Consider the following 15,382-nt stretch of genomic DNA (forward strand, 5'->3'; position numbering starts at 1 on the left):
GTCGCCCCTGTAAGGGCCTCTGTATTGGCCTCTTCCTCGCCACGCCTGTTCTTACCCCTTTGAAACTTTTCTGGATTAGGAAAGGACCAGTTTTTTGAAGGCCAATTCCTACTGAATCTGGGGGGTTGAACCTGGAGGAAATCCTTCACAGTTTGAACTGATTTTGCTTTTTCTTCGATGGTCTTTAACACATCCTTAGCATTTGCACCAAAAAGCTTGTTCTTTTCCAAAGGTGCATCCAGAAGTTTTGCTTTTACATGATCTGGTAGAGGTTGCTCTTTTAACCAAGCATGTCTACGCATCACTGCCCGTCATAGCTGCCCTACATGAAGCTTCCAGTGCATCATATCCACACTGCAGGAAGTGATTGCTTACTTGCTGAGTGTTATGTACAGCTTCCTGCAAAGTCTTCCTGTCTAAAGGATCAGGAGAAGCTAATGTTTTTTGTAAATCTTCTAAGAGATAATCCTGATATTGGAACATATGAAAAAGGCAATTTAAAGCTCTCATAGATAAGGTAGTGGATGTGTAAACCTTTTTACCCCATCTCTCTAATGACCTTGCTTCCCTGTTGGAGGGCAAAGGATTTTTTGAGATGGAGGCTGAAACTCCTTTAGGCCCCTGTGAAATAGTTTCCAAATCAGCAGTATGGGCCCTGAATAAATGGGAATGAGTTTCTGGGACCCTGTAATACCCGTCTGGCTTGGCTGGAGCAGGAGGAAGAGAATCAGGGGTAGCACTAGAATCAGAATACAAATCATCCAGAACATCAAGTACAGGAGGAATAGCTAAGGGCTTGTGCTGAGGCTTCTTAAGGAAAGTCCTAAGGCGTTTCCTAGAATCAGAATATTCCTGACCCTGCCACTTGAAATGTTCCCTCATGGTGTGCAGAACCATCCCCAAAAGAAATATCCTCAGGAAGGGAGGCCGAAGGTATGGAATCTTCTGCATCCGAGTCCTCACAGGTCTGGAAGAGCTCTTCCTGGCTATCAGAGTGGACAGAGCCCTCAGAGTCTTCATCTGAAGGAGAAGGGTCAGAGGGTTCAACCCGGGGCCTTTTATCAGGAGGAGGCTGGGATGCTCTCTCAGGATGGGCCTGTGAACCTCTAATCATGGAAATTAAATCAGCAGCCATGGACATAATTTGTGTCTCCGGAGTCGGCTGAGGTAAGGATTTGGAAGTAATATGCTTAGTTTTGCTGGCTGCCTTAGCCCCAGTGTAGGCCTTAATAGACATGGCCATAGGAGGCCTGGCAGCTCCACGTGCAGGAGTGACCTTGTCTACAGCAATGGTCTCAGGCATTTCCTCGGTTTTGGTATCCGGAGGAAAGTCTATAACTGGCGTCAGAGTAATGTCTGGAATCGGAGTCGTCGGTAATGCGGTGTCTTCGGTTCGGAGCGGTGGAGAGACCGTCTCAGAGGGAACCGGAGCACTCGCGCTAGGTTTTGGCGTGGAGTCGGTGGTAGCGGCCGAGGATGTCGGTCCCGGTCTTTTCGCTTTTTGGGAGTTTGCGATGTCGGAAGTTCCGACGGCATGGTGTAAGCAAATTTATCGCCGAAAAAATCTTCAGCGAACTCCGCCCGGCGCCTGAGAGTGCGCTTGTTGAAGCGAGCACAGGCTACACAGTCCGAGACGTCGTGGTCTGGGCCCAGGCAAGGGAGGCAGTAAGAGTGGAAATCCTTATGAGGTATTTGTTTACCACAAAAAAGACAATTGTTAACTTTTTCAGTAATTTCTGACATCGGCTGAGGCAAGAAAAGGTCCCCAACGGGGTACTTAGCTTTTTTGATGACTTCGGTATCGTAGAATACAGGAGCTGACCGACCGGCACTTGCGAACTGCTTCTGCTTTGGGCACCGCGCGGCAAGAAAGACTGAAGAAAATGGCGTCGGCTGATACTTATATACTCCAGCCGCTCTGACGTCGGAGAGAAATGCGACATCAGCCGTCGGACCCAGACTTTGGAATCCGGCCGACCGAGGGCTGCCTGAGGCAGGACAACCCACATGCTATGACTGCAGTTGCATTCTTGAAGGACATCGTATGCAATGTCCTATCCATTTGGAAATGGTCTGTTTTGAGATAACCTTTCCTTGTGATGCTGTAGCATAGGATACAAAAAGCTGGTCAGATTTTCTGAAAACTTTAGTTTTATCCAAGTAGTAACGTAGCTGTCTGTGAATGTCTAAGGAATGCAGGAGTCTTTCTCCTTTGTTCTGTGGATTTGGAAAGAAGGTGGGTAAATGAATGGTTTGATTTAGAGCCACACTGGATACCACCTTAGGCATAAAGGAGGGGTTAGTTCGTAGAGAAACTCTGTCTTGATGAAAAATGAGGAAAGGCTCTACTGCCATTAGTGCCTGAAGCTCCGAAACTCTTCTAGCTGAAGTGATTGCTAGCAGCAGGGCAGTCTTCCATGATATAAACTTTAAATCAGCTGAGAAAGCTGGCTCAAAAGGAGGTAGCGTGAGTTTTTCCAGAACAAAGTTGAGGTCTCAAAGTAGGTGTTGGTGCTCTCCTGGGAGGCCTAATGTTTTTGGCCCCTCTGAGAAACTGCCTTAGGAGTGGATGTGAAAATAAGGGAGGATCCGTGTTGTAGTGAGCAGAAATAGCTGAGGCATGGATTTTAATAGATGAAAAAGAAAGCCCTTTGTGTAACATCTCAGTTAGATATTGCAGAATCTGAGGTATGTCAGGCTGAAGGGTATTTTGGCCTTTAGCTTGGTTCCAGGCGCAAAACCTTTTCCATTTGTCTGAGTAGGCTTTCCTGGTGTTGGGTCTTCTGGCCTCCAGAATAACTTCCATAACAGCTTGTGAGAGAGGAGCTGGCTGGTTGCTTAAGTGACTTGCCATGCAGCCAAGTTTAAGGTTTTGAGCTGGGTGTGTAGATTCTGATTGTCTTGCTGTGTGAGCAGGTGGGTAATTTGTGGTAGAATCCATGGTGGGCCCTGGGCCATATTCCTTAATAGTGGGTACCAGTGCTGGCGTGGCCATTCTGGGGCAATGAGTATCATTCGGGGTCTCTCCATCCTGACTTTCAGTAGTACCTTTGTGAGAAGGGGTAGTGGAGGAAAGGCATACACTGTTAGCATTTTCCAACTGAATGAGAGTGCGTCCACTTTCCAAGCTTGATGGTGAAAAGTCCTTGTGCAAAACTTTGTTAGCTGATAGACCTGTTTGCCAGCCCTCAAAACTATGTCTGGAAGCCCCCATTTTTGAGTTATCATTGCGAATACTTGTGGATCCAGTTTCCACTCGTGGGGATCCATGATGTTTCTGCTTAGGTCATCTGCCAATGTGTTCTTTTTTTCCTGGCAGGAACTGAGCTTGTAATTGAACTTGGTAAGTCAGTGCTGTGTTCCACAAGGACATTGCTTGCCTGCATAGAGGGTGGGCGCGTGTACCCCCTTGTTTGTTTATGTACCACATTACTGTGGTGTTGTCTGTCTTTATGATAAGCTGTCCTGGATGTAAGAGGTCCTTGAAGGCTGTCAGAGCATTTTGTACAGCTAGCATTTCTTTTTGATTGATGTGCAGATTCCTTTGATCTGCTGTCCATATGCCTTGAACGCACCATCCTGCCATGTGTGCCCCCCAGGCATAGCCCAATGCATCTGTTGTCATAGTTTGCCTGGCTGGGGGTAGGGTGAAAGGCTGACCCTTGTTGAGGTGACATGCCTGTGACCACCATAGAAACTCCTGTTGAAGGCAGGGAATAAGAAGTTATGTTCCTACCATAACGTTCCATGTTAGTTGTCTTCTCTCGCCTTCTTTCTTGCTTGATGGGTTCGGAGCCGATCCCTCGGCTCCGACTCGGCACTTGCTTTAGCTCGAGAACTCCTTTTACCAGCTCGAGGCAGCCCCATATCCCATGATGCAAGGCAGTAAGTACCCAGATCTCGTTTGTTGACAAAGGGCAATAACACCAAGCATAAAATACTTCCCAAAGGAAGAAGAAACTTACAGATGGAAAAGGACCAGGTTAGAATGGTCTTTAGCATAATAGTTTCTTGTACAAGGTCTGTCCAGGCCAGGGGGAAGGAGGGAGGGTCGCAAGAAAGAAGGCGAGAGAAGACAACTAACATGGAACGTTATGGTAGGAACATAACTTCTTAATGTTAAGTTGTCAATCTCGCCTTCATTCTTGCTTGATGGGACCGTCCTAGCACCTCTATCCTGGGTGGCTCAATGGAACAAACTCTTGAGGACTGTAGAGCCAAAACTGGCTCTGTCCCTGGAGGCCAAGTCCAATTTGTAATGGGAAATAAAAGTGTGAGGAGTGGCCCAAGTGGCGCTGCACAAATAGTGTCCAAAGGCAGTCTAGCTTGAAAAGCTGCAGAAGTAGCTAAACTCCTAGTTGAATGTGCTTTAGGTTTTGAGCACAGCTGTTTTCCCCTGATCGTATAAATTTCAGTGATGACCAAGAAAGCCATCTGGACAAAGTCACTTTAGAAACAGGAAGGCCTTTTTTATTATCCGCATAGGAAACAAAAGTTGATCAGATTTCCTAAATTTTTTGTTCTGTCCAAATAATATCTAAGCTGACGGTGGACGTCAAGATAATGTAGCTTTTGTTCAGCTCTATCTGAATAGTTAGGAAAAATACAGGAGATCAATGGATTGATTCAGATTGTTTTTGAAGCGGCGTTAGGTAAAACGATGGATTAGTTCTCAAAGATACTCTGTCTTTGTGAAAAACCAAATAGGGGGTCGAACCGAAGAGCATGAAGTTCAGACACCCTCCTGGCAGATGTAATAGCCACTAGGAATAAAGTTTTCCAAGAAAGATATTTCAGGAACAAGAAACAGCTGGCTCGAAGGGGAAGAATCAAGGATGTCAGCACTAAATTTAGATCCCACTGAGGAGGAGGATTCCTGATTGGAGGCTTTAGTAGGAAAATTCCTTTCAAGAAGGCCCTGCAGAGCCTATGGGACATAATATTATGATCTGCTATCCCAACATGAAAATTAGAAATAGCAGCCAATTGAACTCTGACTGTGGAAGAAGAGGAGCCTGCATGAAAAATCTCTGCTAAGAAGTCTAGAACTGCCTGAACAGGGGCAGTAAAAGGATCAATATTTTGGGCCTTAGCCCAATAAGAGAAACGTTCCATTTGCTCGTGTAAATCCTCCTGGTAGAGGATTTTAGTGAAGTTACTATGATATCTCTAACAGGGTTAGAGATCAAAGGAAGCCTGGCTAGGAAGGAAGTGGAGCAACCATGCTGTGAGGTTGAGAGAGGGGATTGACCGGTGCAGCTGACCGGATTGGTGAATCAGTAGATCTGGCACTGGGTCCAGATGCCACGGCTGCACCAACAGATGATGATGAAGGAACGGGAACCAAACTTGTCGAGGCCAGTAAGGGGCAATGAGAATCAATTTGGCTCTCAAAACGGTAGCTTTCTGGATCACCTGAGGGATCAGAGGAAATGGAGGGAAGGCATAAAGAAGTCCCTGGGGCCAATCCTGGGTCAGAGCGTCTCTGGGGGGATGGCCTGATAGAGGGAAGAGGCTGAAGAAGTCTGGACATTTGCTGTTTTGGGGAGTAGCAAAAAGATCGCAACATGGACGACCCCATTCCAGAAAAATCTCTTCCGCTACGGATTGTTTGAGAGACCACTCATGAGGCATGAGAATAGCTCTGCTCAATCTGTCCGCTAGAATGTTGGTTTTCCCAGGGATATGCGTTGCTACCAGAAACCGATGAGAGGAGATCGCCCATTGCCAAAGTCTGAGCTTCTCGACACAAGGGTAGGACTTGGTTCCGCCCTGTTTGTTGATATACCACACTACAGACATGTTGTCTGTGTGGACTGCAATTGTCCCTACGGGAAGAAAGTCGTTGAGGGCTTGCAACGTCAAAAGCACTGCTCTCATCTCCAGGACATTTATGTGCAGATGGTACTCGAGCGGTTGCCACGTCCATGAACCATCCTGCCCTGATAATGACCCCCACCCGATCAGGGAGGCATCCGTGGTGACAGTGGCTATCGGGACGAGGGTACAAAGCACCTGCCTTGGTGAACCTGAGACGATGTGATCCACCAAGCAAGATGTTCTTTGCATGTCTGTGTCACCAGAATCTGGTGACGCATAGGAGTTGCTGGTATGACCACTGAGTGAACAGCATCCACTGAAGGAGGCGCATGTAGAATCGAGCCAGGGAAGAAGAGTAATGGCCGCAGCCATGAGACCTAATACCTTTAGAACCATTCTGGCCTGTACTTTCTTGCTGGCCAGAATGATCCTGACATGAGTCTGAATGTCTGAAACTCTTTGTTCTGTAAGGGTAGCTGACATCCGAACAGTGTCTAAGTTTGCGCCTATGAAGGTAATAGACTGGCAGGGCGATAAGGATGACTTTTCAAGTTGATCGAGATGCCTAAATGAGAACAAAGGTCTATTGTGTAATCCCTGGCTTGTATAAGCTGATGCCTGGTGGTGGCTGACAGGAGCCAGTCGTCGAGATACGGAAACACCTGGAATCCTTGACGTCTCAGGTGAGCCGTGACCACTGCCATGCATTTGGTGAACACTCTGGGGGCTGTGGTGAGACCAAAGGGCAGGGCTCTGAACTGGAAATGACTGGACCCCAGCCGAGCGGAGAAATCTCCTGGAGCGTCTGTGAATTTTGATGTGATAGTACGCATCCTGAAGATCTATTGAGCACATCCAGTTGTCCTTCTGTAAGAAGGGCAGAATTGACTGAAGAGTGACCATTCGGAATCTTGTCTTCCTGACAGACTTGTTGAGTCTGCTGAGATCCAATATTGGTCTCCAGTCTCCCGTCTTTTTGGGGACCAAAAAGAACCTTGAGTAGATTCCGGGCTCTGAATGGTCTAGTGTAACTGGCTGAATGGCTCTTTTTTGCAGTAGTTTTGCGATTTCTAACTCTGCAATGTCCCTTAGACCGGGTGGTACATCTGGAAGGGAACTTGAGGGAAAGGGACTTTCCTCGAAAGGAATTATGTAACCCTTGGATATGATCGACTGTACCCATCTGTCTTGAGTGAGGGAATGCCAGGCTTCTGGGTACAGTGATAGTCTTCCCCCGACTGCCTCCAAGGAGGGACAGCCGGGCAACACCTCAGGGATGCTGAAAAGGCTGCTCAGGAAGAGACTCCCTGTTGCCCTGGTTCTTCGGACCCCCTCTGCCTCTAGAGCGGCGTCTGTTGTTGTTACCCCCTCTGCCTCTAGGGGTAAACTGACCACGTGAATCCGGCGTGACTCCTTGGGATTTACGGAACCACATCTTCCCACCCTTCTGTCCCTTGGGATAAGGCCTAGAAGGGGTGGAAAAACGGACTCCAACAGCAGAAAGAGTCTTGCCGTCCTGCTCACACCTGGTCAAGGTTTCCTTCACCTGAGGGCCAAACAAAGCTGACCCATCAAAGGGAGAATTTGTGAAGGACGCCTTAAGGGATCCGCAAAATCACATAGCCGCATCCAGGCTTGGCGTCTAAGAGCCACACCTGTGCCTCGGCTCTACTGCTCCATCAGCAGCATAAGATATTAGCCGCATGGAGGAGTTAGCAATGGAATTGAGGGTTCCTAGCTGCGAAGCAATCTTTTCTTGGGCCCCTGCAGCTGTAGGATCCTGAACTACCTCTCCCAGCTCCTTCAGGATATCTCTGGAGTCTGGTGAAGTGACAAAGATAATTCAGCGAACGCATAGCAAAGGTCGCTGAGGAAAACATCCGCTTGCCGTACCTATCCATGGTCCTAGAGTCCTTATTAGGAGGATGGACGGGCACAGAAGGATCTGCAAAGTTCCTTTTTGGTGGCCGCAGCCACCACCATGGCATCAGCGGGGACACCTTTGGTAAGGAAAAGTTTGTCACTAGGGGCAGTTATAAATTTAGAAGGCCTCCTAGGGACTGGCTCTACAGAGTCAGGAGCTGTCCACGCCTTTCGAGCAATAACCTGCATCAAGGGGTCGAAAGGCGGAGACACCCAGGAGGTGGAGGGCCGAGATCCAAACGCCTCTAGGTATACTGACTCATCCTCAGAGGGATTGTTGGTGGGCCAGTTTCCCCTCTGTTTCAGAAGTTCTAGGATGTCTGAGAAGGATCCTCAGAGGGGGATCTAGGGGATCCCTCTGACTCATCAAAGTCAGTATCCGAAGTGACAGACTCGGGGGAGTCTACATGCTTCCTCTTACAAGTCCTCTTCCTAGGAGGATCTCCCGAAACATCAGGAGAATCCTCGGAAGAGGGGGAAATTCCCAATGGGGAAACCTGAGGCGGAGGATCTCTGGGTCCTGTAGCAAGAGTAGTGGCAGAGATGTCAACAGGTACAATAGAGGGAGGAGCTACGGGAAGAGACTGCTGACTGATACTAGTGGCCAGTACACTCTTCATCACCTCGAATGCTCCCCTCCCAGGCAGATCCGAGAGGCCCCGCTCAAGAGCTAGGAACTCCAGGGGCCACCGAAGGGAAGTCTCCGAGGCAGATGTCGGAGCCGAGCTCACCAAAGCCGAGGCTCCAAGGGAAGAGCGGCTCGGACAAGGGTCCGATGCCACTCACCCCTCGGAGGAGACCATGGAAGCCCGACCACCGAATCCCTCTAAGGAAGAGGAGATAAGAGTAGGGCTGAAGGAACAGAAGGGGTATCCGTCCTCCAGCCGTAGCAGTAACCAAACCGAAGACTCCAACTCCAAGCTCTGGGGTAGAGTTGAAGGAGGAACTGTAACGGTGTGGACCAACAGTCGTCTGCTGAGACGGACTGTGTAGCATTTGGGCCAGTACCTGTGACTTGAGCAATCTACTGACCACTCTCGAGGTCATGATCTGACAACCTGGATGACCTTGAAGATCGGCTCCGATGGCTCCGCTCCGATAGAAGAGGCGAGGCGAGCCGAAAGTATCGGCTCCAAGGAAGGAGACCTCGACCTCTTCCTGGAATGGGCCATCGGAGCCGATACAGATCCTGTCGGAACCGACTTCGGAGCCGACAGAACGTCTCGATGTATCGGCTCCAGCCGAGCCGATACAGCCAAAATAACGGTGTCGAGCCGATCGGAGCCGACACCGATGCCTGTGCCACATGGGTGTCGGAGCCGATCGGAGCCGACACCGATGCCTGCGTGGGTGTCGGAGCGGTTGGAACCGACCCCACAGTGGTCAAAGCAGATTCGGCACCGATAGCCATCGGGCGAAAGCTTAGTGGATCAGAATCGGCTCCAGCCGAGCCGATCTCGACTCTAAGTCGGGCGAGGCCACAGGCTTAGAAACAGAAGCCTGGGTCTTGGCAGATTTAGTTGATTTTGTGGGGCCGACTTAGCCGGAGAGCCCTCCGCAAGAAGACCCCTGAGAATCAACTTATTCTTCTCCTGCAGGACTCTCTGGCTGAAGGAGTGACAAATAGCACAGGAGTCCTGCAGGTGAAGAGGGCCTAAACAGTACAGGCAAGAAGTGTGACCGTCTGTCAGAGACATCTTCTGACAGCACGAGTCACACTTCTTAAAACCTGAAACCCTCTCTTTAGATATGGTGTCTAACAAAACACACACACACCAGTCCAATTAAATTAAACTAATACCAAAAAGGTACAAAATACCAACACACACACCCTAACAGGGGGGGGATGGGACAGGGAATTAACTGACAAAAAAAATTAAAAGAGACAGGGATTTCTGTCAGAAAAAGTTAAATTTAAAGTTAAACTATCAAAAACAAAAAGTTTTTAACTAAAAGGGGCTTAAAAGTCACAAAAGTGAATTACTTACCAGGAGCTGGTAAAGAGAAGACCTCCCAAGCGAAGCGGCAAACGAGATCTGGGTACTTACTGCCTTGCATCATGGGATATGGGGCTGCCTCGAGCTGGTAAAAGGAGTTCTCGAGCTAAAGCAAGTGCCGAGTCGGAGCCGAGGGATCGGCTCCGAACCCATCAAGCAAGAATGAAGGCGAGATTGACAACTTAACATTGAGCTTTATCATTGTTTCCAAGCTGTGGCTGTGTTGAGTCCATAAGCTTTTTAGGTACCATTGTAATTTCCTCATATGCAGTTTTCCAAATGGTATTAGTAGTATGCAAGATGCCATGAAGCCCAAGGCCTGCAGAATTTTTCTTGCAGGGAGTTGGGTCTTTGTTGCCATTGTTCTGAAGTACTGAGTTAATTGTAGTTATTTGTCTGGCATCAGATAAGCCTTCTGGGCCGGTTGTATTCAAGCTGGCACCCAGGAATGTAATATTTTGTGAGGGTACTAGTTTTGATTTCTTTTCGTTTACTGTGTACCCTAGGCAACTTAGAAGATGTTTTACAAAAGCCAGGTGTTGTAAGAGAATGTCCTTGCTTTCTTCTTGGATGAGACAGTCGTCCAGGTATGGGTATATTTGAATTCCTCTTTGTCTGCAGTATGCAATTACTGGTGCCAGGCATTTTGTGAAGACCCTGGGCGCAGTAGATAAGCCAAAGGGCAGTGCAGAGAATTGGTAATTGGTTGAACCTGCAATGAAACTGAGGTATCTTCTGCAATTTTGTCTGATAGGGACATGCAGGTATGCCTCCTTGAGGTCCAACGTTACTAGCCAAGCTTTCTTGCCCAACATTTGAAGAAGCGACTGTAGTGTCAGCATCTTGAATTTGGGTACTTGCAAGAAGGTGTTTAAAATTGAAAGGTCCAGAATGGGTCTCCAAGCATTGTCCTTTCTGGGGACTAGAAAGAGCCTCGAGTACAATCCTTGGCCTTGCTCCTGTGTAGGTACCAGTTGAATGGCTCTCATGTCCATGAGAGCTGTAATTTGTTTTTGTGCCTCTGCCCATTGATTTTGTGGCAGGTTTGGCATTCCTTTTATCCTTGGCAAGGTGTGGAAATGGAATCTGTATCCGTGTGAGATAATGTCTAGGACCCATTTGTCCTTTGTGACGATGCGCCAGTTGTCTGCAAAAAGTGCTAATTTTCCTCCCAAGGGAGCTGCCAAGAGAGTTTTGCTTGGCAGTTTGAGGTTTAAGTCATTGTGTTTGCCTTCTAGTGGTTTGGGACCTGTCTTCTCCTCCCTTCTGTGTTGTAGTGCCCCACTGGCGAGGTTTGTAAGGGATTTGTGCTTGTCCTCTGCCCCTGTATTTACCCCTCTGTGGTCTGTCAGAAGCTGGAAAGGACCAATTTTTTGTTGGCCAATTTCTGCTGAAGCGTGGGGGCTGTACTTGTAAGAAATCTTTGACCGTCTGCATAGATTTTGCCTTATCCTCCATTTTCTTTAAAACCTCCTCTGCTTTAACCCCAAATAAGACATCCTGCTGTAAGGGTGCATCCAGTAACTTTGCTTTAACATGATCAGGCAGACATTGTTCCTTGAACCAAGCATGCCTACATATAACAGACCCAGTGACAGCTGCTCTAGAGGAAGCTTCCAAGGCATCAAAACCACATTGTAAAGAATGTTTGCCCACCTGTTCAGCTGCATGCAACAGATCTTGCATTTCCTTGAATTCAGACTGTTGAGGGTGCATGGCCATCTTTTGTTTTATTTGAAACATTAGGAATTGCTGGTATTTAAGCATGTGAAATTGACAATTTAGTGCTCTCATAGCCAGAGTAGTTGAGGTGTAAACTTCTTCCACCACCTATCTAGTGCTCTGGAGCCACTTTCTGAGGGTACAGGATTTTTAGCCATAGAAGCCTTAGCCCCTTTGGGACCCTGGGAGATTGTCTCTGGATCAGCAGCAGGGCTTTTGTAAAGGAATTTGTCTGAGTCAGGCACTCTATAGTATCTATCTGGTTTGGCTGGAGCAGGAGGCAGAGAATCTGGATTTAGACTAGATTCTAAGAAGACATCATCCACAATGTCCAAAACTGGGGGGATAGCAAGTGGTCTGTGCTGGGGGAGGAAAAGAAACTCTCAGAGCCTTTTCTTTGAGTCAGAGTAGTCCTGACCTTCCCAGTGGAAATGTTCCCTCATGGTGTGTAAGGTTTCCCCAAAGGAATAATCTTCAGGGGAAGAAGCTGAGGGAATGGAGTCTTCAGCATCAGAATCTTCATAAGGGGGAAAGGAGTAATCCTGTTCCTCAGAGGAGCCTGAGGAAACAGACACTTGATCAGAGGAGGCATAATCCTCCTCTTGTCTAGGCCTTTTGACGGGGGGGAGGGGGGGGTTGGGAACCCCTGATCAAAGAAATCACATCTTCAGCCATTTTAAGCATCTGTTTCTTAGGCATAGGGCCTTGACCTGGAGACTGAAGTGTAGGCTTTTTTGGTTTTAGAGGAGTCTTAAGCTTAGCATAAGACTTTATGGTGAGGGTAGTCTGTCTGAAGACACCTTCAGAAATTGAAGGTGTTTCTGCAGCACCGGCTTCCCCTACTGCAATGTCGTCGGTAAGGCCTAAGGAAAATGGCTGCGTCGGCCTAGAACTCTCTGCTGGGGGATCCGAAGCAGTCTGGGGATCCAATTCAGCGGTAGTCAGAGGCTGTGTAGGCGCCTCACTGAAAACCGGAGAACCGGCGACCTGCTCAGCCGAGGCCTCGGAGTCTGGCTTGGATCTAGGCTGCCTGTCTTTATCCTTGCGTTTTTTATGCATGCCGGTAGTCGGTTGCTCCGAAGGCATAGTGTAATTAAATTTTCTACCGAAGTAGTGTCGTACGAAATTAAAGCGTCGCTTTATAGTTCGATTATTGAACCTTGCACAAAACCGACAACCAGTGACATCGTGGTCTGGGCCTAGGCAAGGTATACAGAAAGAATGAAAGTCCTTGTGAGGTATTTGCTTCCCACAAGAAATGCAATTAACTTTTTCTGACATCGGACTGAGGCAAGAAAAGATTCCCCAATGGGGTACTTAGCTTTGAAGACTTCGGACTGAAACTCGATTCGAAAATCTCAGGTGTCGGCTGACCGGCACTTGCGAACTGCTTCTGCTTCGGGCACCGTGCAGCAAGAAAGACTGAAGAAAATGGCGTTGGATGCCTCTGATATACTCCTGGCGCTCTGACGTCAGGGAAGAAGCGACGGCAACCGACGTCAGACCAAGACTTTGGAATTCGAGCCGACTGCGGGACTGCCTGACGGCAGGATAATCCAAGTGTGACGACTGCAGCAGGGTGACACGATGAACATCATGAACAGAACAAAAGAAGAGTAGGAAGGTTGAAAGGTGTATGAATACTGCACAGAACAGTCCTGAGGCTAGAAGGAACACGTATGGGGCAGAAAGAAATACTGAAGCTGCACTAGAACATGGCTCACATGAAGAAGACAGCTTACCTTCAGAGATGCTGGAGTCATGGAACATGGTTTCAAAAGCTTGGTGAGTCTCAGCAAATGAAGGTCGTTCTGCAGGATTCCACCGCCAACCTGAGAGATGACAATGACAGTAACATGAAAAAAAAATTAAATAACCCAGAATCAAAGTTTGAAAATTACAAGACTACCAAGGTACACTGTCCATAAAACTATTTTTAAACACAAAGATAACTATACTCAGCATACAAGATGTCTATTCAGAGCAAGCATAAACGATATATCCAACTCAAGGAAGTAATCAGCTGCCACAAGTTCTTAATAAAAAACAATTCTTTTATTGTATAGCAGATATCAGGTAAGCGCTTTCGCCAAGATGGCTTCCTCAGACCATAAGAATACAGGTTTATTCAGCACACACCTTATATATATATATATATATATATATATATATATATATATATATATATATATATATATATATATATATATATGTAGGCATCTTCAATTACATAGTGACATCATAATTAATTGATACAGATGAAATAGATAATAATACTGCATAGTTAAGCAAAAACATTTCATAGATTCATATTGTTTAAAAATTAATACTATGTAATGCAAAAAGGCACCAGCTTTAAAATATATATATAACAAAACAATAATAATCCATCATTAAAAATGTATATAAATCTGGAAATTATTAAATAATTACTTAAAAAGAAATCTCCTATTAGTAAGAGCTTGTGGCAGCCGATTACTTCTTTGAGTTGGATATATCATTTATGCTTGGTCTGACTAGACATCTTGTATGCTGATTATAGTTATCTGTGTGGGGTTATTCTTGAGCCTACTATATTATTTGACTTTACTTTCTTATTTTTTGCTCAAGAACATTCATTTTCCTGTGGTGCCATTTGTTATTCTGGTTACTTTTAAACACTGCCACAATATGGCACCAGATGGACTTTAAGCAGGAAGAGCAGGATGCTGCTGAAGCAGGCACTTTAAAATCATCTTCCTACAGATGAGATCTGCACCACGGCAGATCTATGACCTAATGCCTGTAGAATGAAGAAATACTGCTATAACTGCCAGCTCTGTGGTACACAGCAACAAAGCCCCATATAAACAGAGACTGACCACTGACCAGGAGGAGCCAGATGAGGATGCTGGGAATAATGCTGCCTCACCCATCACAGAGAAAGGGACGGCAGCTCAGGCTCTTGTAAGAATTGACACCCAGGGAGGCCAGAAATGAGAGCTTGACCAGACTTGCGTCCTGCAGTAGGCACTGGACATGTTCTACACTCTCCCTTACAATAACTGCTTGATGAGCCTTATGTACTACAGTAGACACTAGGCATGTCTACACTCCCCAACAATGAGAATTTGATGAGACTTATGTGCTGTAGTAGGTCACTGGGCATGTCCTACACTATCCCCAACAATGAGAGCTTGACCACTTACGTCCTGCAGTAGGCACTGGACATGTTCTACACTCTCCCTTACAATAACAGCTTGACGAGCCTTATGTACTACATTAGACAGTAGGCATGTCTACACTCCCCAACAATGAGAATTTGATGAGCCTTATGTGCTGTAGTAGATCACTGGGCATGTTCTACACTATCCCCAACAATGAGAGCTTGGCCAGACTTACGTCCTGCAGTAGGCAGTGGACATGTTCTACACTCTCCCTTACAATAACAGCTTGATGAGCCTTATGCACTACAGTAGACACTAGGCATGTCTACATTCCTCAACAATGAGAATTTGATGAGTCTTATGCGCTGTAGTAGGTCACTGGGCATGTTCTACACTATCCCCAACAATGAGAGCTGGACAATATTACAAATATATATATATATTTTTTTACATATCCAAGGTTTAACTGAATGTACAAATGTTCATAAATGTATAACATCGATCTCCAAAAGATCTGAAATTAACTATTCAAAAATAAAATGTTTTAAATCAAGACAGGGCAATGCCCCACGTGCCTCCAACATCCCCTGCTACTCACTCTGAGATCATAAAACAGTGGGAAAGGGCAAAGCCCTACTTTCCTCTATACCCCATTGTCCCAAATACAAATGTCAGCATTTGCTTGACACTTTGATTGCATACCTAAATGAACTTTTTAACAAATAAATGACTGATATACATGTATGTGGTTCTCCTTCATATGATCGAATTTCT

At 46.6% G+C, this 15,382-nt stretch overlaps 1 protein-coding gene across 3 annotated transcripts in view; it reads right to left on the bottom strand.

Moving 5' to 3' along the window:
• Positions 1-15,382, bottom strand: part of ABL2 (ABL proto-oncogene 2, non-receptor tyrosine kinase) — an 843,971-nt gene that overhangs the window by 137,104 nt on the left and 691,485 nt on the right. For all 3 annotated transcript variants that reach the window (XM_044085241.1, XM_044085243.1, XM_044085242.1), the window contains exon 9: positions 13,205-13,294. In XM_044085241.1, the coding sequence (XP_043941176.1) occupies positions 13,205-13,294 (90 nt within the window). The remainder of the gene's footprint in view (positions 1-13,204; positions 13,295-15,382) is intronic.

The sequence above is a fragment of the Protopterus annectens genome, chromosome 10.part0, assembly GCF_019279795.1.
Source record: "Protopterus annectens isolate FY-2018-M chromosome 10.part0, PAN1.0, whole genome shotgun sequence".
Taxonomy (NCBI): Eukaryota; Metazoa; Chordata; order Ceratodontiformes; family Protopteridae; genus Protopterus; species Protopterus annectens.